The following is a 19,719-nucleotide window of genomic DNA, read 5'->3' on the forward strand; positions in this document are numbered from 1 at the left end:
GATACAATCATCTAAAAAGATAGAACACCTGAAGGTGGAACATTCCACCACCTGCAATGAATTCCCCTTAAACATCCACTTCAGTAAGTAAAGATTATGAATAAAATGCTTAATAATAAGGTCAAAGTCTAAGAGCGTCAATGATCAACTCCAGAGAAGAGAACTGCAGCTTAGCAGGGTTCGGTTGGACTAGCAGTCAAGCAACATGTTTCTTCTGATTAAAGTGCCAGCAGACGACAAGAGCAGCATACAATAAATGACGTTTTGAAGATTTCATGCTGGTCACATATCAGACATCTGCCCAGCGGAGTCACGGAGCACTTCCATTAACCTAGTTTGACATGGCAGGACAAGGGCAGCAGCAAAGGCCCCTCTAGTGGTAAGACAGACGACTCCGAGCTCAGCTGGGATGTGACAAAAAAAAAAAAAAAATTAAAAAAACAAAACAAAAACAAAGCGGAAAAAAACCTGAAAACTTTGGAACTTTTTTATTTTTCGCAGACAGTGATTTTAATTTCAGAAAATCACAAGTTCATACACCTGCCATTTTCACTAGAAGTTAAATGAAAGGGTTTCAGACCAGAACAGGCTTCAACGTCTGTTACATGTCAAAGAGCTCCAGAACAGAAACAGGTAATGTGTCCAAATATATATATATATGTGTGTGTGTGTGTGTGTGTATATATATATATATATATATATATATATATATATATATATATATATATAGTGTATAAACATATATACATGTATACAAATATGTATACGTATATATGTACACACAGATACACACATGTATATAGATATATATATACACATATATATGTATGTGTGTGTTTTTTAAATTTTCTTTTAAACTTTCTTACCTTGTGACACTACTTTTAGACTACAGCCACAGTTCTGTATTGAGCAATCTGTATGATATTTCAATGAACCTGCTAAATTTGACTAACAACTCAAAAGGTGTGGCTTTGTTTTGACTAGGTATTAGTTACACAACATGCCTTCAAACACACAACTTGCTCTTTAGGTGATCAGTCATATCATCTTTTAACTAATGGGGCTCTGGTGGAGCCTCTGCATGGCGTCATGCTTCCCTCTTCAAGCCCACACAAGCTGGAACAAGTTGAACATAAAAGTCATCGTCAAACAACTTTATTAAAGGCGGATAACTGTGGTCTCGTAGTCTCTCAACTATCTACTCAGTGCTTAACTGCAGGGACATTTTTTTTTCAATGAGCTATGTAAGAAGAAAAGTCCAATGTTGCTCTTGCTGACGATATTGTTGATGTGCGAAGTGAGCCTCTTGATGGTTTTACACAATATTTCTAAGAGTAGGGTTTAAGACAGAGGGTCAAAACAATCCATTATGATTAAGTGCTGTAGGTTTGTCCTTCTGGTGGTTGTGGAAGCTTCATATTTTCTTTGGACATCATTAGACGCCTTAACTCTTGAAGAATAATTTTAATGCTATAAGAATTCTGCCATTTTGCTAATACTGGTATGCTACGCGGGTCCACCTGTGAGACAAAAACAGAAGAAAAATTCAGTGATTGTGACATTTGAGGGTCAAAAAAGTGCAACACAGAAATATTTGTAAGTCACATAATGATTATTGGACTGCTGTTGCTGAACTGGGTTCCATAGAACTCCAGGTGAGATCCACAGCCTTGCCTTTAGCTAACCTTACACATTATGTAAATTGGGGGGGGGGGTCATTTTTTTGTGCTGTGAGAAGATGAGAAGGTCAAAACAAATTCACCATTGCTTCCACTCCTTAACGCTGTCTGTTGTCTGTCTACTGTCGGTTAATAAGTGTCTTCTCGGCACAGCGTGAGCTGCTGGGCTGCTGCCTCGGCCCAGACGCAACACCGCAGCATGACTAGCAGCGAGCAACCAGGGAACAATCAGGCCGTTTACAGCAACTGTCGCCGTGAGGCTGTTCCTTTCTACCTGTCATGGGAGTTATGGCAGTTATGAGTGTGGTAGTTTACGTACCCTGGGGCCTATCTAAAGAAGCTAAGAGTCAACTAAAGACCCTCAGAGAGCAACAGGCAGCTCATCCCTGTGTACTCGTCGCTGCTGCAGAGGATTTCAACCAGGGATAGCCATGTCACGTATGTAACATAGTGGTCCCACCAGCATGTGAACGAGACTTAAGACTTTTAACCCAAAAATTGTAATTTGCCTTTTTGTTACACAACATCAGGTGAAGTTTTCCCCTTGCAAACTGTCTTGGAGACTCAAGAGGTAAGAAAACAGCTTATTTGGTGGTGGTGGTGGTGGGGGGGGGTGTTATGTCATCCTTGGTTAGAAACCCTAACTGCGGGGTACTTGAGAGCCAAACTACTACTTTGTGTGGATCATGAATTTGTAGCTATAGAACAGCACGACGCTCATACATAAGCTAATCAAACGTAGGATGACACTCACCGTCCCATTGGAATTATTTATCCCATTCATGCTAATTTTTGTTACAAATTTAACAGTTGGGGCTGTCTCTGGGTATCTAGGTCCACATTCCACTTTCAGACTGTATATCCTGTTCTCGTAATTGGTCTGAAAAACAAAAGAGAGAACCGTTTAAGTTGGCTGTACTGGAGTCAAGGCTCGTGCTGCCGGGTGAGTGTCAGCGAGGACTCTGCTTACTCTCGCTGGTCCAATGATCATGCCTGTCCACTGTGTGAGAGTCATGTCGTCGTCATCCTCCAGGCCCCAGCTGACTGTGCCGTCACCTTCGCCCTTCTGACCCTCTTCAAGCTCTTCCAACAGGCGAAAATTGCGTGGAACTTTAACTCCTAAAATAACCGAAACCAAACGGAAAATGACAAGATTTAAATCCCATTAAAAAAAAAAAAAAACATGCTTGTATAAAAGATGTAAAGAAACTGACATTTTTGGTCAGTTAGAGAAAATGGTAACTATCTTATTTACTAGGGCTGACAAAAATCACTTGGGTGGTAGTGATCTTAACTTCAAAATAAAAGCAGCAACACTTTCTCATTATAATTATGGTTTCATCAGAGCTGGCTTTTAGAGCCTTATTCTGAAATCTCTGACCAGATAAAGAGGAATTCTTTGTTTCACTTGTTCTCAGCAGCTACATAAGCTAACAGAGGCTGACACCTTAGCTAACACCACCCATATCTTTCATCTTTCCATTTCATTACTCTTTGATCATTTTGCTTGCTCAGCTTTGTGTGATATAACCTGCTAGCAGGACTGATCAGCTTGGACGTGATCGATCTTTAGGTTTTGAGTACTGTTAACTTTTTTTCTTCCCCAAAACAATTTGATAATTGGCACCAAAATGTCTCCTATAAAAAATCTTCGTTGTTCACATCCTTAACCCCCTAATCTAACTTAAAGCCCATTCCATTACCCGTTGACCATGTATAAACTAGTTATAACCACACTGTCCTAAGACTTAAATCAATCACCTGCATGAAATTTTGTCCCTTTGAAAACACTGCTATGAATCTTTCATTAGTGTCTACACACCAAACCATCAACTGAGTAATCAACGTAATGTTTAGCAGATTATCATTGCGTGTGGTGCTGAATGGATTAGGTGATCATTAATCCTTCATCTTTTTCTGCTTCCAGGCTTTCATTTTGTCATGTCTATGTAAATCCAAAAGTGAAGTCAGTTGAATTCTCTTCTCAGCGTCTGCTACACGTCCATTCTGTCTTTAAGTGACATGGAAAAAAAAAGCTATCGTCCACGGCTCTCTCTCTGTAAATGAGAGCTGAAGTGGCTCAAACTGAGCCACACGACCCCTAACCAGTTGATTTCCTCCAAATACTCATACAATTGTACGTTTCTTGGCCACTTCTCAAATTAACGTTCTATTGGCCACCATTTTTGTATCAGGCCCCACAGTGCTGTTCAGCAAAACGACGTCTGGGTGTCCAGTCGCACACATGTAACTGCTGCCATATGGCTACCAATTTTAGCATTTTCCTTCTATTTTTATCCGTGTGACGCAGCAGCAGAGGGGTTGAGTCATGAGGGAGATTCTTCACTGAAGCAAGAGCTTTGGTTCAAAATGAGACTGGTGTCCATATATGTTTCATTTGGTGGACCTTCTTCTACTGTACAGGCTCACGTACATGGCATTAAGTTGCTTAGCAGCTCAGTCCACAGCTGTCATACTCTCCTGCTTTTAATGTTCAATAACTTAACACTGCAGTAGACTCGCATGCAATTTGGCCACACACTGCACTTGTTAGTGCTGTATCGCTGCTAATTCTTTATTTACACACTAGACTGCACCCTGGGTACTGCTCTTCTTTTCAATGCTTTTAATATTTTAAAAATGTGGCTTTGCTGTCACGATTCAACTTTGGGGTCTTCTGTTTCTGAAGTCTTGTCTTAATGACTCTTGAATTACACCACAATACCAACTAGAAAATGTAAACAGCTAAAATGATTACATGAGAAAACGTCTAATTGTGATTATTCGGTCTATTTTTTATGTGGTTTCCACTATTAGAGGGAATGATCATTTTTATGTCATTATGCTCATTTAAAACCCCATTAAAATAATTGTGTGATTTTGTGGTAATCCAACAAACAAAGACGTTTTCCTAAGTCTGTAGACTATGATATCTAGACAGGAAACATCTGCAGTGCCACAATATTTAATTTCAAATGTTTTTTTTGACACAGTTAGCCTAAAACAAGTATTGCTGGCCTGGAGAATTGCACCAGAAATAGCAACTATCATTCTGCAGGGTCTTTAGCCTGAACAAGACAAGACTGGTGGTTACAACAAAATGAAATAATAAATTTAAACTGAATGCTTTGATGTAAAGATGCGTAGCCACAGTTCACCTAATCCAATACCTCGCTCATAAAAGACCTTTACTACAAGCGAGGGAGCTGAACACTGACGTTTCACAAAATCAGCTCTCTTTGACAGCAGTTTGGAAACTGCCATGTGATTTGGAGCACATGGGCCAACAACACTGCTGATTTTTATTGCATGATTCAGGGTAACAGCAAGTCATTTACTGACAGATGTCGCAACAGCTGACTTCATAACATCGGTCAAATTCAACGTGTTCAGCTACTGGGGAAAATGTTCCCAAACATTCACAGACATTACATTAAACACAGAGCCTGACAGCCACTTGCAGCGGAGTAAATTATGAACCACTTACACCTCATGACTGCTGGTTGGAGATGAGAAGGACATCGCTTAAGTGAAAATACTGTGATTCATAATTATGATCTTGAAGCCAAAGTCATGGAAGGGAAAGTGAAAAGAGCGTTAAAAAAAAAAGCCTGGCTGAAGCACAAGTCAGAGAAAACATTCAATCTGCTCTCTGCCTCCCGATCATTCACTGAACCTCAACCCAAGTTAGATGACAATCGGAAGCCAAGTGGCCACAATGACACTCTGACTCCTAATTAGCATAGATGTCCCTGCATTTGTTGAAAGAGAGAAAAACAAAGAGATTTACAAGGTTTTTATCATCTAAAACACTAGAGAGCACAGCCTGATTGAAGTGGACGTACACACATGTGCATGCATACACGCACACACAGGTATTGGAGATGTGCTGACCAAAGTAAATGTTGATAATTTAATAAACCCTTTCTGCATCGTGGCAACTAGTGTCCTACTATCATCCTTCCAGCAAAGACTGTAGATGAGATATATGTATATATTGTGGATATTTTTTTCCTCTTTGAATAAGAAGTGCTGTGTGTTTCACTGCAGCCTTGTGGTGTGACCTTAAAAAACACAACAATAGTAAAAACAATCAATACAAAATCTCTCTGATATAGGGGTCAGTCGTGGCACCAACAGATGCGTATCAGCATCTGTACTGTACATGAAAAAATGGAACTGAAAAATGTGGTTCAGTGCATCTGTGAATATTTAGTAGCAACTCATCGTTAAAAGTAATCACGCCAAAATATTCCAGTGTAATGGAATATAAATATATATTTATAGGTTTTAAAAGCATAATTTTGGCGACAAGCTTCATGACAGCTGCAATCTTTGAGTGGCCAAGTTTAAACACGCCTGCCCAGCATCTAGAGTGTAGACTGGAGTCTTCTGTGTCAGCTGAGGACGATGAAGCGCGTGAGAAGAGGGGAGTTGCTCATTCGCATTTTTCTCACACTAAAGTTGCTCTAAAGTTTGAAATATTATTTTTCTCCTAAATTGAGCTTTACATCCACTAGATTCTGAGAGCTGGAATATGGTGACATAAAGTATTGGCCACTGAAATTCTAAATTGGCAAGTGAGGCCGACCCTGCAGCCAGAGTGGTGATTATAGTGGCTTCCCATGCTTCGGGATATGGGTTTTTGGCCATCTGACAGGACTGACCTGAGAACTAACCTGATACTCCTTTGCACACGATATGTCCCAGCCGATGTTACAATGTCAATAATTTAATTAATCAGACTCTAGAGGGAGGATCGCCTTTGCCTGTCTTCCCAGGTGCTGGATGCTGTTCCTGTCACTGGTGTTTGGGGGGGGGGGGGTAACCTGCTTTCTGTGAGCACCATTCATCACTGGATTCGAACCCACGACTCGTGCTGTGCAGTGGGTAAAACTCACTCACTGGTGACATATACTTGTGCCCACAGACTTGAGCCTCCTTGCAAGTGTGTCTGCCTCTCACAATGATGATCAAAGGTTCGAGTCCAGTAGCAGACAGTGCTCACAGAGACCTGCTGTCTCCAGAAGGCAGCAAGACGAGGACTTGTTGACAAGAGAGCTGGCGACCACTGCTTTTTTGCAGCACAAAGATAGATGCTCCCTCGGCTGCTCCGGCAGCATCTCAAGGTGCCTCACACTCAAACCTCCACTTGGCGGGGCTCCCTCTTGTCAGCTGTCGTTTTTGAGGCATTTCAAAGCCTATACTTCTCCGTTCTTACTCATCTTATCCTGACACTGTTATAAATTAATATTCTAGTTTGTGAAAGAGGAGCTGATACTTTGGTACCAGGTGGTGTGATTCACATCTGTGAGCTTCCTGCAGTATCCGTGTTAAACGGTTTTATCTAAAGGCTCACTACTCTGAGAGAAACATTCTTATGACCCAACAAACATCTGAAAAATATGAGTGATAAGTTTTGTTCTTAAAGCTGCATTTAAAACATCTCTAGCAGAAGCATGTAATGTGGTCTGCTGCTTCAGCAGACGAACATTACTGAACCACTACAGAAAACACATGAACCTATCAAGCCCAGGAATACACACTATGAACGCAACCACAAACTTATCTCTGCAACACTTTCTCCACATTTCAGCTGTCTGACCAGCTGTAACGTCAAATACTAGGTTTCACCTTGTCTTGTTCAACTTTGAGGACCACGCTTCCTGGCTAGCGCTGAAGACAAACATGGGCTCCGGCTATTTGCTGGAACGAAGCGTGGCAACTCTAATGTAACCTTACCAGTCAGCTGAGTCTTTACACTCTCCAGTTCTGTGGTAACAATAACGTTTAATATGTATGATGAAACCTAGTTGAGCAGCTTTGAAATCGGCTGCATTTGGGCAATAGCGTTTGATAATAGGGTGGTAATACGCACTCCCTACACAGAGACATATCCTCACTGCTACCGCTATCCAGTTGGTTGCAATGTGCGGCGTGTCGCAGGGAAGCTGACAAACTACCGACGTTGCTTATGTTGGTGTAAAACCCAGACAGCTCAGTGAATATTGGCGCACACACACACACACGTGTCCCTTAACGACATCGTGCATTGTTCCTATTAAGCAAAAGCAGGCTGGGATCACACAGGATGAACAGTCGCTGCTGTGCTGTGTCAGAATATTCTAGTAATCAAGTTAGCTAGGTTGCTAAATCTGACTACGCTTGTTTACACCCGTTGCTTTAAGAGCAACTAACACAACTCACGAAACGTTTTCATTGAATGTTACTATACTGTCTTGACATTACATTAAGTCTGATTTATTGATTCTGCTGCATTTTTCACACCTTGAGTCATTTCAGCTATCTAACTGGTTAAGCTATTCACAACGCCTTAATTTAGCCAACAACATGGTATCGTAGCCTCCGTTATATAGATGGCGCTAACGGAACTCACTGCCCCTGCCGAGGAGAGGTTTTTTAGCGAAAACTATTAACAATTTGTGATGGTCTTATTTAACCACAAGGCCATACACGCAGACCAATATGACGGTGCGACCTCGGATTCGCCCACGTTTTCTGTTGCTGTAGATGTTAGTTGAAGGCACACAAACCTGAGGAGGCCGCCATCTTCTTCAGCCGAGTCCAGAAGCACAGAGACGTGTGACGTCACAGCGGACAAACACGACAGCAACGTCACGCCGGCGATGCTTCTGTGCCAACACAGCCACCGTAACATTCTTCCCAGTAGAAAATGTACTTCAACATACGTCATGTATACTTAACGGTACTAATCAGAGATTTCTGAAAAGAAAAATAAAACATTGAGGGTACAAGTTTCTGCTTAGACATTGCAGTAATGTTCTACAGAACGTCGAAGAACATTGCAGATGTTGAAACAGAAGATGGAGCATGGGCCAAGGGGGGAAATTCATGATTTTTGTATCTCTTTCGTTATTAATAACGTTAAACAATTCACGAATCCTTCAAGCACATTCTCAATATTTATATTAATGCAACTGGGATATTCATACATCTTAAGTCTTGGAGTGTCAACTGTACTTCCAGGTGGATAACTCTCAGGAGGTTATATGCTGTGGTTAAGGGGAAGGTGGAACTTCTTAATCATTCGTCTATTTTTTTGCTTTTGTCTGAGTTTGCTGATTTTCTGCTGTTTCTCTTTGTAGTGTTTCCATTGTCCATCTTGCCTCACAAAGCATGTGATATCTTTTTCTGTCTCCACGTCCTCATGAGGGACACTTGTATCAGACTCTTCCTTTGTAACTTATTTTAGAAATAAAAGACTCTGTTTTTGTTAATAAATTAGATGAGAAACTAAATTTGTATCCAAATGTCTCTGAGGCCTCATTCCTTATAGAATGTGTCAAATTAAGTTCAGACCTGCATGGCTTCATGTTGAAACACAACTAATGGAGCTGAGTGGCACCAATTAGCACTGTGATAATTTAAGTATTTTCACTACTTTCTACATTGTAGATACATACTAAAGACATCAGATATATGAAGCAAGATATATGGAATTATGTAGCAAGGGAAAAAAACGTCAAATAAATGTAGATACGTTTTAGATTCAGCAAAGTCGCCACTCTTTGCTTTGTTGACAGCGCTGCAAACACTTAGCTAACTCTTCTCTCAGACAGCTTCATAACGTCGTCACCTGAAATGGTTCTCACCTCACAGGTTCACCTCGTCAGGGTTCATTTGTGGAATTTCTTGCCTTCTTAATGGATTTGGGACCTTCAGTTGTGTTGTGCAGAAGTCAGGTTGGTACAAAGCTGACATCTCTATCTGACAACTGTTAGAATTCAAATTATGGCAAGAACCAATCCACTAAGTAAAAAGAAACAACAGTCCATCATTACTTTAAGAACCGAGGGTCAATCAGTCTGGAAAATTGTAAAAACTTTGCATGTGTTCTCCAAGTGCAGTTGCAAAACCATCGAAACTGGCTCACGAGGACCGCCACAGGAAAGGAAGACGAGTCACCTCTGCTGCTGAGGATAAGTTCATCTGTCACCAGCCTCAGAAATTGCAAGTTAACAGCGCCTCAGATTAGAGCGCAGATAAATGCCACACAGAGTTCTCGTAGCTGACACATCTCTACATCAACTGTTCAGAGGAGACTGTGCCAATCAGGCCTTTATGGTTGAACAGCTGCTAAGAAACCACAACCACGGAAAAGCAACAAGCAGAAGAGATTTGTTTGGGCCAAGAAACACAAGGAATGGACATCAGGCTAGTGGAAGTCTGTGCTTTGGTCTGATGAGTCCAAATTTGAGATCTTTGGTTCCGCCTGCTATGTCGTTGTGTAACGCAGAAAAGGTGAACGGATAGTCTCTACGTGCTTGGTTCCCACCGTGAAGGTGTGGGGGTGCATTGCTGGTGACACTGTTGGGGATTGGGGACCAATCTCACTGGTCACCGTAGCTGTTTACATATGTTTACATATGTTGCACATAGCCTAACTGTTTACTTGCACATAGGAGTCTTTTTATTGGAGTATTTATTTATATAATTCTATTTTTATTTTGCATTTTCTTAAACTTTTTTTTTTTCCTCTTACATACTAGTGTTATATTTATATTCAGTTTCGTGAGCACAGAAGTCACTTTTCATTTCACTGCCACTGTACCTGTACATTTAGGCATGTGACAAATAAAACTTGAATCTTGAATCTTGATTTATTCAAAAGTGAAGGCACATTGAACCAGCATGGCCTGGCCATGACCTGGCCTCTACAGTTACCTGACCTGAACCCAATCCAGATGGTTTAGGATGAGATGGACCGCAGAGTGAAGGCAAAAGGACCAACATGTGCTCAGCATCTCTGGGAACTCCTTCAAGACTGTTGGAAAACCATTCCGGGTGACGACCTCATGAAGTTCACTGAATTTTTGTTTAAATCAAAAATACAAAACATATTTTGAGTTATTTCACACATTTGTGTTTACTACATAACTCCATATGTTTTCAATCATAGTTTCGATGCCTTCAGTGAGAATCTACATTGTAAACAGTCATGAAAATAAGCATTAAATGAGAAGGTGTGTCCAAAATTTTGATTTGCATCGGAGGAAATCACATCACACCTTCGGTGAACCCTGAAGCCCTGTGGGGTGCCGTTTTACTTCAATAAAATAAAATAAAGCTAGTAGAAGCATGAAGGAGCCCTAACAGATTGCTTATGTATTGGGTGGTACATTTTGTATATAAATGAATAATAAATATTTGCACCTTTGCATAAACCCAGTGGACCTCAACCTGTCAGTGGTCTTTATGTTTTGGATAATGTGAAGTGTATGTTTATACTATTCTACAGCAATGGTGCACAGAAACGAAGGACCCCACAATGACTCAAGTATTACCCGCTTCACTTGGGTATTTTAATCATACAATGATTTCTACCAAAACTTCTACCAACCCGTTTATCTCTGGCTGAAAGACTGCGCTACCTCTGTACAGCATTGCCATCTACTGGCAAAAATTAGAACTACACGGTGATGATGGCACCTGGGCTTGGTCATAAAGGAAAATTTAACGGCTTATAGGTCAGAAAAGACAGCATGATAATTATCTACAACACGTCATTAATGTCTAACAAAGTGTAAAATAATGATATAGTCAGATGACTCTCTTATTATTGGACGTTGGCTTCTCCCCACAAGTGCAAATGGTACAGCCCGGCCACAACCAAAGCACTGAAAGGGAAAATTAGGATTATGAGTGGGCCTTTTATTTTAATTCAAAAAGCAACAAAAACGTGAACTCAGGATTACACTGATTCATTTAGTTCACAAGTGGGTAATTGTGACAAATTGTAAAATTAATTTTTAAACCAATTTTTCATTGGATTTATTTTTAATGGCTCAAATTGAATAAAGACCTACAAAGCACTACTCTGAACACTAGACTCAGTGTTTCTGGTAATAAACTGTGTTTCTAATGGTCACACTACCGATTGCTAATATTCACGATTGTTTTCACTCGCAGTGTATTTTAGATATGAAAACACACCCATACTTGGATCAGTATTTTATATAGATTTTTTGTGTGTGTTGAACTTCATTTCTTTGTTTGACACTATGGTACAGGAACCCCATCAAACATGTCAGTACAGTAGCATGCACATGCAAATAGCTTAAAATAAAGAAATTAAACAATCTTAAGTGTGAAACCTTGTAGGAAGCAAATTAGGGGAAAAACAACAAATTTCAAAGTACTTTTAGTGAGCAGCCTTTTATTTCCCCTCTTATTAACAAGCAGTTAAAGCAAACAAAATGAAAAATCACATGTGGATTCTAAATTACACTTAATATTCAAAGTTTGCTTAAATGTGCCACAAAAACATCAACATACTTTAAGCGATAATTTACAAGCTGGAAAAGTGTCTTTTTAGTCTTACAAGTCCAGAAACAAGAGCATCAGAAGGTATTGGGAAAAAAAAGAAAAGAAATACAAGAACTTTGAAACATTTGATTTGAAAGTAAAGATTATTTTCTTTGATAACCTTACCAAAGTCTGATTGAGTCATCTGGTGAGTCAGAACCACATCTCCAAAGTCTAGGATATTCCGTTAAAACACCGAGGTTCAACGACACAAACAGGATTTAAAAGGAGAAACTGTACATCGGTGCAGGGCGTCTCTCAGGCCAGGAGACGAACTGTCTTTCCAGTGACGGTCAAGTAATCGTCATCGGCCAGCGCCCGCAGCGCTTCATCGAACAGCTCCTTAGTGATCGCCTGGAGGGGGAAAGGTCAGAAGTTTGGACTTTTGCTTTTTTTTCCGAGTTAGAAGTTAATGTACAACTGAAAATTAATTAACCAAAGCATGGAACCACATCATCATTTGAATTGTGCATCTTACACATCGGTTTATGTGCATGAAATCAAAAGATCTCGGCCAAATCAAGCTGTGACGGCACGGACGATACAACTACAATAGCTCGCATCAAAACAACCCCTGTGGTTTTCCAGCGCTGATGAATAGAAAAAGGGCTAAATTAAATATTTACCATTTCAGACTGTCCTCTGAGGTCGTCGAGCAGCTGCTGGTATTTCATGGCGGGCGTCTTTCCTTTAGCCTGGATCAGTTTCTTCAGAGCCGCAGCCACTTCCTCTTTACGCTTGCGGGCAGTGGCGCTCATACCTGCACGGGATCACGGAACCAGTCAAACACACGGATGTCATTTGTAGTTATTTCTAGTAACTATTTCCAGGAGTTCAGAGATACCAAACTTTGTCACAATGAGGGACCAAACTGAAATAAGCAAACACACATTAGGCCCAAATTTAAGCAGCTGTGAGGGTGACAGAGCTGCTACAGGTCCTAAAATGCACCAGTCTGGTGGATGTATAGGGTCCCGGCTCTCACACACCTGTAGTCAGAATAGAGATGTCCACAAATCCGGTCCTGGGGTCGGTGGCCGACTGCTTCAGGGCCTCTCTGTGCAGCCGCTTGGCCTCCTCCACATCAATGGTCTCCACCTTCTCCGAGAAGCGCACCTTGGCGTGGGCCTCAGCCAGGCGGATCAGGGACTCCAGCTGTCTGGGGTAGGCCGACACCATCCCCCGTCCACTGCCGATCTTCCTCATGTCCACATACGCCTGAAGACCAACAATCACACTAAGATCCTCCAACCTGGCCAGCAGATAACGTTTGTCAGCAGGAGTGGAGAACACCGACCTCAATCAGAGCCTGGCTGGCCTCTTCACTCAGTCTGGGATTGATGTACATTCTTGCGTACGCGATGTAGTCCCTTAGTACCGCCATATCCAGGAACTCTTCCTCCATCTGCTCCTCGCTCTGGTAGTACAGCGCCACCAGGTGGTGGGCCAGCCTGCGGTCGTATGCCTCGTCTTGAGGATCCAGCATCAGGAAGATAAGGTCAAATCTGGAGGAGCAGAAAAAAAACAGAGCATCTCGAATTAATACATGACATCCACACAAACACACTGGATTGGTAGTCACACTCACTCACTCACACACACACACACACACACACACACACACACACACACCCTTTGAAGATGTGAGGACCGGCTAAAATGTCCTCACTTCCCAAAAATGTCCTCACTCTGTTGGTTAAATACGTATTCGAGTCCTCAACATGTAGCAAGAACAAGAACACAAACACAAACACGAACACACACACGAAGACTTCTTTCTGCTGGCCTTTTCTATTGAGTTCTACACTTGTCATCACCAATCAGAACCAAGACGGGTATCAACAATGTCGACGACGGCGGAGGCGACGCTGATCCTGGCAGCGACTGACAGCTCGCTTATTTACAAGCCAACGCTGACGAGTTAACATGATGCGATAGATGAAATCAAGAGCGTGGAGGAATGTTATTTAGCTCTGACGGGATGTCAAGTGACCTTTAGTCACACACTGTATGTTTCCAAATAAGGACGTGCTAGAAGATGGGTTGTATCCTAGCAACAAGGACAGAAAAGCCAATTTAAGATTTAACCTATTTTTATAGCTTGTACTTGTACCTATTGATTTTACATCAAATTTAGTAGCTAAATATTAGACATTTAGCCTGTACTGAACTTGTGTCCATCATTTAGTGGGGGGGGGGGGGGGGGGGGTGTAGTTGTTCGTGTGACGTGTGTTCAGTCTGATGAAACGGGTGAGTGTTGAGTTAAAACACATCTTGCGGTTTATCTGACTGCTGATGATCATCGATCAACTGAATCTTCTAACTTTCTTAACTACGATATAACTTGTTCAAATGATTTCCTCCAAGTGGTTTCAGAGTGTGTGTGTTTGATGATACACACCTGGACAAGAGTGTGTGAGGCAGCTGAATGTTCTCGATGGTGGTCTTCTTGGGGTTCCACTGAGATTCTACAGGGTTGGCGGCGGCTAACACAGCCGTGCGGGCGTTCAGCTGGCAAATGATTCCAGCCTGCAGACGTTTCAAAAACAAATCGAGTGAGAATCGACCTCGAATGCTTCCGTTATTTCTTCGCGCGGCTTTTCAAACGCACCTTAGCGATGGAGAGAGTCTGCTGCTCCATGACCTCGTGCAGCACCGAACGAGTGTTGTCGCTCATCTTGTCAAACTCGTCGATGCAGCAGATGCCGTTGTCGCTCAGCACCAGCGCTCCAGTCTGCAGCACCAGCTGACGGGTCTCCGGGTCCTTCATCACGTAGGCGGTGAGACCCACAGCACTGGACCCCTTCCCGGATGTGTACTGGCCACGGGGAACCAGGTTATAGACGTACTGTAGCAGCTGGGACTTGCTGGTACCGGGGTCTCCACAGAGCAGGATGTTCACCTCTGCACGGAAGTTACCGCGGCCGGTCTGAGTAAAGTCTTTGCGAGTGCCGCCGAACAGCTGCAGCAGGATACCCTGGTAGACAGAGGAAAGGAGGTTGCCATGACAACATCCCTCTGAACAATATCACCTGGGATGTGTGTTATCTGAATATTCTGGCCTCTTTCAAATGGAAGTTTTGCCATTAAACAAAAAAGTTATTGAAGAATCACAGAAAAAAGGGGCACATTTTTCTGGTAGATGCAAAATTGTGTAACCAAACCCTCCTGACACTCTCTCTCTCTCTCACACACACACACACCTTTTTGATGTCCTCGTGTTCATAGATGCTGGGCGCCAGGGCGGAAGAGAGGCGTTCGTAAACGTCTGGTTTGCCTGCCAGCTCCTTCAGCGTCTGCACTCGGTCCTCGGTGAAGAGCTTCTGTTCGCCCTCCTCGTCCAAACCGTGCAGCCGCTTCTCGTCCGTCTTACGGAAGTGGATGGCGTCAATGTGCGTTTTGTAAACTGACTTCACATTGCTCTGACGAGGGTTCACACGCATGGGGACCGCTCTGTAGATACCTGAGGGACACGTGGGATTTTTAACGATTTATTACTACTGAAGAACTTAAAAAATGGTTATATTTTGCACCAAATCTGTCTAAAAAAACTACATCAAGTTTGCTGTGACAACATCTAAGACATAATAGCGCATGGGAACAAATATATATAAATAGATATATTTCCATCATAATGCGCTAAACACTTTTACAAACTAAACTTTGAAAAATTTCAAAAGAAGAATGGCAAAAAAAGTTGACAGATTTGTGTTGAAGTACTTCTCAAATCATCTTCAGGTTCAGTCCAGCTTTCAGATGATGTTCTCTACATCATGTGGCTTCTACAGTTCACCTGCTGTCCCCCTCCGAAATTATCCTTCCCACTCAAAAGACAAAAGTGGGCCTCAAAGGGTTAAAACAACCACAGTACTGACGCAGGCATTTACTATCAAAGTAATGCAATTGTAGTTTCAAGCCTCTTACAAAAAAAAACAAAAAAAACCCCTGCTCTTTAAATCTCCAAATTCATTTTGCATGGTTGCGGCTGCAGGAAGCAGTGACGTCAGATTTGTCTGTGGGACATTTGATCGATGTCATTCAGGTAAGTAAAGTCAGTAAAGCTCACCTGTTATGTTCACTCGGTCTCCCGGCTGCACTTTATCGACCAGGTCATTGTGCGCATAGACAACGGTGGTGTGTGGCGTCTGACCGGCCGGCATGTCTTCAGGAGACTCTTGAATTTTGATCTGATCAATAACAGAACAGATGTCATGACATCTCCAGAAAAACAACACTAATTACTGCTTAACATATTTGGAGAGGAGACGTTGGTGACTGGAGGCAAAACCTTTGAATTCTCACCATCTGTTTGTCTGAAAAGGCGGAGCGATTGTGAATGAGCGCCAGGCTGTGGGTGGTGTTGCAGTTGCGACACACAGCCGGTTCGGCGATGCGTCCTCGATCCACTTCCACACGGGTGCTGAAGGCGCACACCTGGCATTGGAAGAAGGCCTCCTGCATCTCCGGGATGAGCTGAGAGGTGCGGATCACCATGCCGCTGATGGTGATCAGCTGATCGATGTCTGGAGAGAGGCAACATTTTAGCAATATTCACAAAAATCTATGTGTAACATGAGGTGGAATACGTCAGCAACGTTAGTCCTAATAAGTGTGAATTCACTAGCTGGTTCACACACCTTCTGGGTTCAGGCTCCTCATGTTTCTGGTTTTCAGGGCGCTGTAGGGGCGGACTTGGATCTGGTACTCCAGGATAGAGTCAGGGAAGCGCCCAAAGAAAAGTTCATTTACTGCCATGTCGAAGGTCGGGATCACTTCCTGCGACAGACACACACACTCAGTAGCATCAGTGTGCTGTTGACTACCAGACAAAACATTGTTCACATCAGCCATTACCAACATCCAATCCTGAAACATTGAATCTCCTGCTGTGTGCCCCCTTCTACCTCCACACTTCGCGCAAGCACCTCCAGCTGCTTGGCTGGCTACTGTAACATTAATGCTAGCTCTGTCAGACCAGAGCAGACAGCTGACAGCCAGCTGCAACCATTTATACATATTTGTGCAACTTGGTAAGTTACCACTTTAGAGGTCCTGTTCAAAAGCTTACTCCAGCTTCATAAGACCCGCCCTCCCCTTCCTCTGATTGGCAGGTGCTTTGCACTTTTAGGCGTGTGGAGTGAGATGAATCAGGGTCAGAGCCAATCAGAGGAAGAGAAGCAACTGGTGTTTGGAGAAAGTGGCAGGGAAACCATCAAACACTGGTTTATTTCAATGCGAGAGCATATGTGGTGTTCCACAAAATAACTACGCATGGCCCGAATTAGGAATCATGGATTTCTATTTATCAGTAAAGGACAAAGACTGAAACAGCATCTTGTGAGAAAAGTGTGCTGCCACCAAAAAACAACTATATAATGTCTTATAACAGGCACCGTTATCAAGCAGCAAAACAAATATGAGCTGTCCTAATGGAATGCAACAAAGGGTGGAATTAATAGGTGGTTCTAACTGAATATAGATTCTTCGTATGGGGCCGTACCTGTGGGTAGCAGATGAGCTGCCTGTACAGTTCTGGATCAAAGGCCTGCACGTGAAGGCAGTTGATGTTCAGCACTGGATCCCCGACAACACTGATCTGAGAGATAAAACCAGAATCATCTTTAAAAAGCTGCCTGTTAAGACAAAAAACATCCTTTAAAATCAGTTTGACATGAACTTCAGGAATCAGGTCTGATATGACAAAGTACCTCTTCCAGCTTCTGCATGTATAAGGGCTCATTCAGGTCCAGACCGGCGTTCTCGTCTTCAGTGGAAGTTGGGTCGATAAACCTCTGCAGGAACCTCTGAGCAAGAAGAGACAGATCAAACCGTTAAAGAGAAGAAGAAGAATAGCAGTTTGTCTCTATGGCTGATGTTAAGTTTCACGTACTTACCTGGAACTTCTCCTTGCAGGTACCGACATTGACATCCGTCCCCCAGATGACCAGCCTCTGGCCCGCATTTGGCTCGCTAGCTGCTGCACCTTCCGTGCTGGGCTGCTCAGAATGAAGGTCCACTTGGGGAGCCTTCCTGACTGATCCCAGGTCAGGACGCTGCCTGGCAGGTGTGCCACGAACACTACTACGAGGAGTCCCCTCCACCCTGGAGCTGGGGGTCCCGTACATCAGAGGGGAGCTCATGTCCACTTCATTAGGCTGAACTGTTAAAGGAGAACATTCATCCATCACATCAAAGCTCACCTGCATTTTAGTTTTGATGCGACTAAAATAACAATCTACCTGAAGGTCGTGGGCTGGAGAACAGGGAAGTGTCCTGAGGCGCCGCTGGACTGAGCATGTCGGTAACTGGGGAGGTGGGCATGGGCATCAGGTCGCCGGTGGACGAGTCCTGGCCTCGCCGCCGCTGTGATGGAGGTGAAGTTGGGGCATCGCCGCTAGCTGAGGGGACACAACATGTACAGTTAATCACAGGAAACAGAGGAGACGCAGGGCTCCATGACTAAACTCCGAAGACAACATACGTGTGGACGGGTTGGTGCTCCTCCCACGTTTGTGGCCACTGGTAGTCGATGTTGGGGAAGACATTGTTGATGGGATATCTACAGATTAAACAGAAAGAAGAACAGTGATCATTTTTTGAACAAGCTGGCAAAAGTAAAGACAGCTGTGAATCTTTGAAAAATCTTAAGTAGCATTTGTGTGGTTACACTTTGGCTCAGCTGGAAGAAGTGTTTTCTCTACCAGAACTCAGTTGATGTTCCTTGTTTCTGATTAGTCTGCAGTGTCTTTAACTGCAAATAAAATATGTTGCTTACATCTCTTAAAATGACGCAAGATGTTTGATTTTTTAAACACCTTCACGTGTGGTGACTGTTATATTCCTGATATTAGGGAACTGGGGAATCTTGAGGTATTCTAATGTCCCATCTTTGTTGCTGTATGTGATGCTGCAACCACCCCTGACTCATGCAAATCTGAAAATACAGCGACCTAAACTGAATACGGGAAGAGCGACGTAGATCACGTCTTAATCCAACATCACTTGTCCAATCGTTTGGTTCAACATTCACAGGAAAAGCTTGTTATTTACTATTGCTAGTCCTTTTCTTCTCTCCAAAGTGTCCTGTGTTTTATTGTAGATTTCAGTCACGCTGAAGTTACACTGCCACCATCTGACATGTGGCTGCAGAGGAAACAATGAGAAGAAACGTTCTACTTGTGTTTAAGCTAAATTATAATCGAACTACGGCCACGTCAATGAAGTTTCGCTCATAAACAACATGGCGAACACGCTTACACACGCCCTCACAGGTGGAAGAACGGGATTAAAAGGTTTTAATTAAAGAAAAGTCACTCTTCTCCTACCTCTTTATGTGTGTCCGTCCAAGTGCCGAAGATGTGGCGCGAAAGAGCGAGTGACGTTATTTTCGCGGGGAAACTTTGGACCAATAGCAGGCTAGGATCAATCTTTTCTTTCCGGTTTTTGTCGCTATGGCAAAGGGGTGTTTAGTTTTAGGTTGTATCTTTTTCAGTGTTTTTTTCACGATTTAAAAAAATAGTACAACAACGTTGATAAAAATACAAACTAATAATATTACACTTTTTAAAACTTTTAGCAAAATATGATCTAATGCCGCCGTAATATCTCTGTTTGCATTTGCACCCCCTGGATGAGTTCATATGGTTTCGTCCAAGAGAGCGCTTGTTTGCAACATAGAAATATCGTGTATATA

General features: G+C 42.7%; 2 protein-coding genes and 1 long non-coding RNA gene across 5 annotated transcripts; 1 reads left to right on the top strand and 2 right to left on the bottom strand.

The window, feature by feature from the left end:
* Positions 1 to 685: 685 nt before the first annotated feature.
* On the bottom strand, positions 686 to 8,374 carry ube2v2 (ubiquitin-conjugating enzyme E2 variant 2). The gene is made up of 4 exons (XM_086203803.1): positions 8,234 to 8,374; positions 2,650 to 2,798; positions 2,434 to 2,559; positions 686 to 1,520 (listed from the first exon to the last, which is right to left on the bottom strand). Exons 1-4 carry the CDS (start codon positions 8,247 to 8,249, stop codon positions 1,374 to 1,376), a joined length of 438 nt encoding a protein of 145 aa, XP_086059929.1. The 5' UTR covers positions 8,250 to 8,374; the 3' UTR covers positions 686 to 1,373.
* Positions 2,031 to 6,802, top strand: LOC147261677 (uncharacterized). Its single transcript, XR_015115824.1, has 3 exons — positions 2,031 to 2,117; positions 2,210 to 2,250; positions 6,610 to 6,802. It is a non-coding gene; the product is annotated as an uncharacterized LOC147261677 (long non-coding RNA).
* Positions 8,375 to 11,832: 3,458 nt separating the features above from the next.
* Positions 11,833 to 19,454, bottom strand: mcm4 (minichromosome maintenance complex component 4). Of its 3 annotated transcripts, none has more exons than XM_086204996.1 (16): positions 19,284 to 19,304; positions 18,508 to 18,585; positions 18,266 to 18,424; positions 17,921 to 18,186; positions 17,735 to 17,830; positions 17,527 to 17,622; positions 16,664 to 16,802; positions 16,329 to 16,549; positions 16,093 to 16,213; positions 15,230 to 15,489; positions 14,638 to 15,003; positions 14,428 to 14,555; positions 13,324 to 13,531; positions 13,016 to 13,244; positions 12,653 to 12,786; positions 11,833 to 12,380 (listed from the first exon to the last, which is right to left on the bottom strand). In XM_086204996.1, exons 2-16 carry the CDS (start codon positions 18,569 to 18,571, stop codon positions 12,285 to 12,287), a joined length of 2,583 nt encoding a protein of 860 aa, XP_086061122.1. In that variant the 5' UTR covers positions 18,572 to 18,585; positions 19,284 to 19,304; the 3' UTR covers positions 11,833 to 12,284. The 3 variants fall into 3 exon arrangements, with proteins under 3 accessions (XP_086061122.1, XP_086061121.1, XP_086061120.1); XM_086204995.1 differs by lacking the exon at positions 19,284 to 19,304 and adding an exon at positions 19,077 to 19,233; XM_086204994.1 differs by lacking the exon at positions 19,284 to 19,304 and adding an exon at positions 19,352 to 19,454 and having other exon boundaries at positions 11,835 to 12,380.
* Between the last annotated feature and the right edge of the window lie 265 nt (positions 19,455 to 19,719).

The sequence above is a fragment of the Aulostomus chinensis genome, chromosome 5, assembly GCF_037954235.1.
Source record: "Aulostomus chinensis isolate RoL2024-O1b breed Wild chromosome 5, RoL_Achi_v1.0, whole genome shotgun sequence".
NCBI classification, from domain to species: Eukaryota; Metazoa; Chordata; class Actinopteri; order Syngnathiformes; family Aulostomidae; genus Aulostomus; species Aulostomus chinensis.

What these genes read in the sequence shown, in the direction of transcription:
- ube2v2 (XM_086203803.1), bottom strand. An exon ending in TGATCATTGGACCAGCGAGA is followed by an intron (nt 2,560 to 2,649) that starts GTAAGCAGAGTC and finishes TTTGTTTTTCAG; the next exon opens with ACCAATTACGAGAACAGGAT. An exon ending in TAAATAATTCCAATGGGACG is followed by an intron (nt 1,521 to 2,433) that starts GTGAGTGTCATC and finishes TTTGTCTCACAG; the next exon opens with GTGGACCCGCGTAGCATACC.
- mcm4 (XM_086204996.1), bottom strand. Translation starts at nt 18,571, where the DNA reads ATGTCTTCCCCAACATCGACTACCAGTGGCCACAAACGTGGGAGGAGC. An exon ending in AACACGAGGACATCAAAAAG is followed by an intron (nt 15,004 to 15,229) that starts GTGTGTGTGTGT and finishes TCTGTCTACCAG; the next exon opens with GGTATCCTGCTGCAGCTGTT. An exon ending in CCAGCCAGGCTCTGATTGAG is followed by an intron (nt 13,245 to 13,323) that starts GTCGGTGTTCTC and finishes GTTGGTCTTCAG; the next exon opens with GCGTATGTGGACATGAGGAA.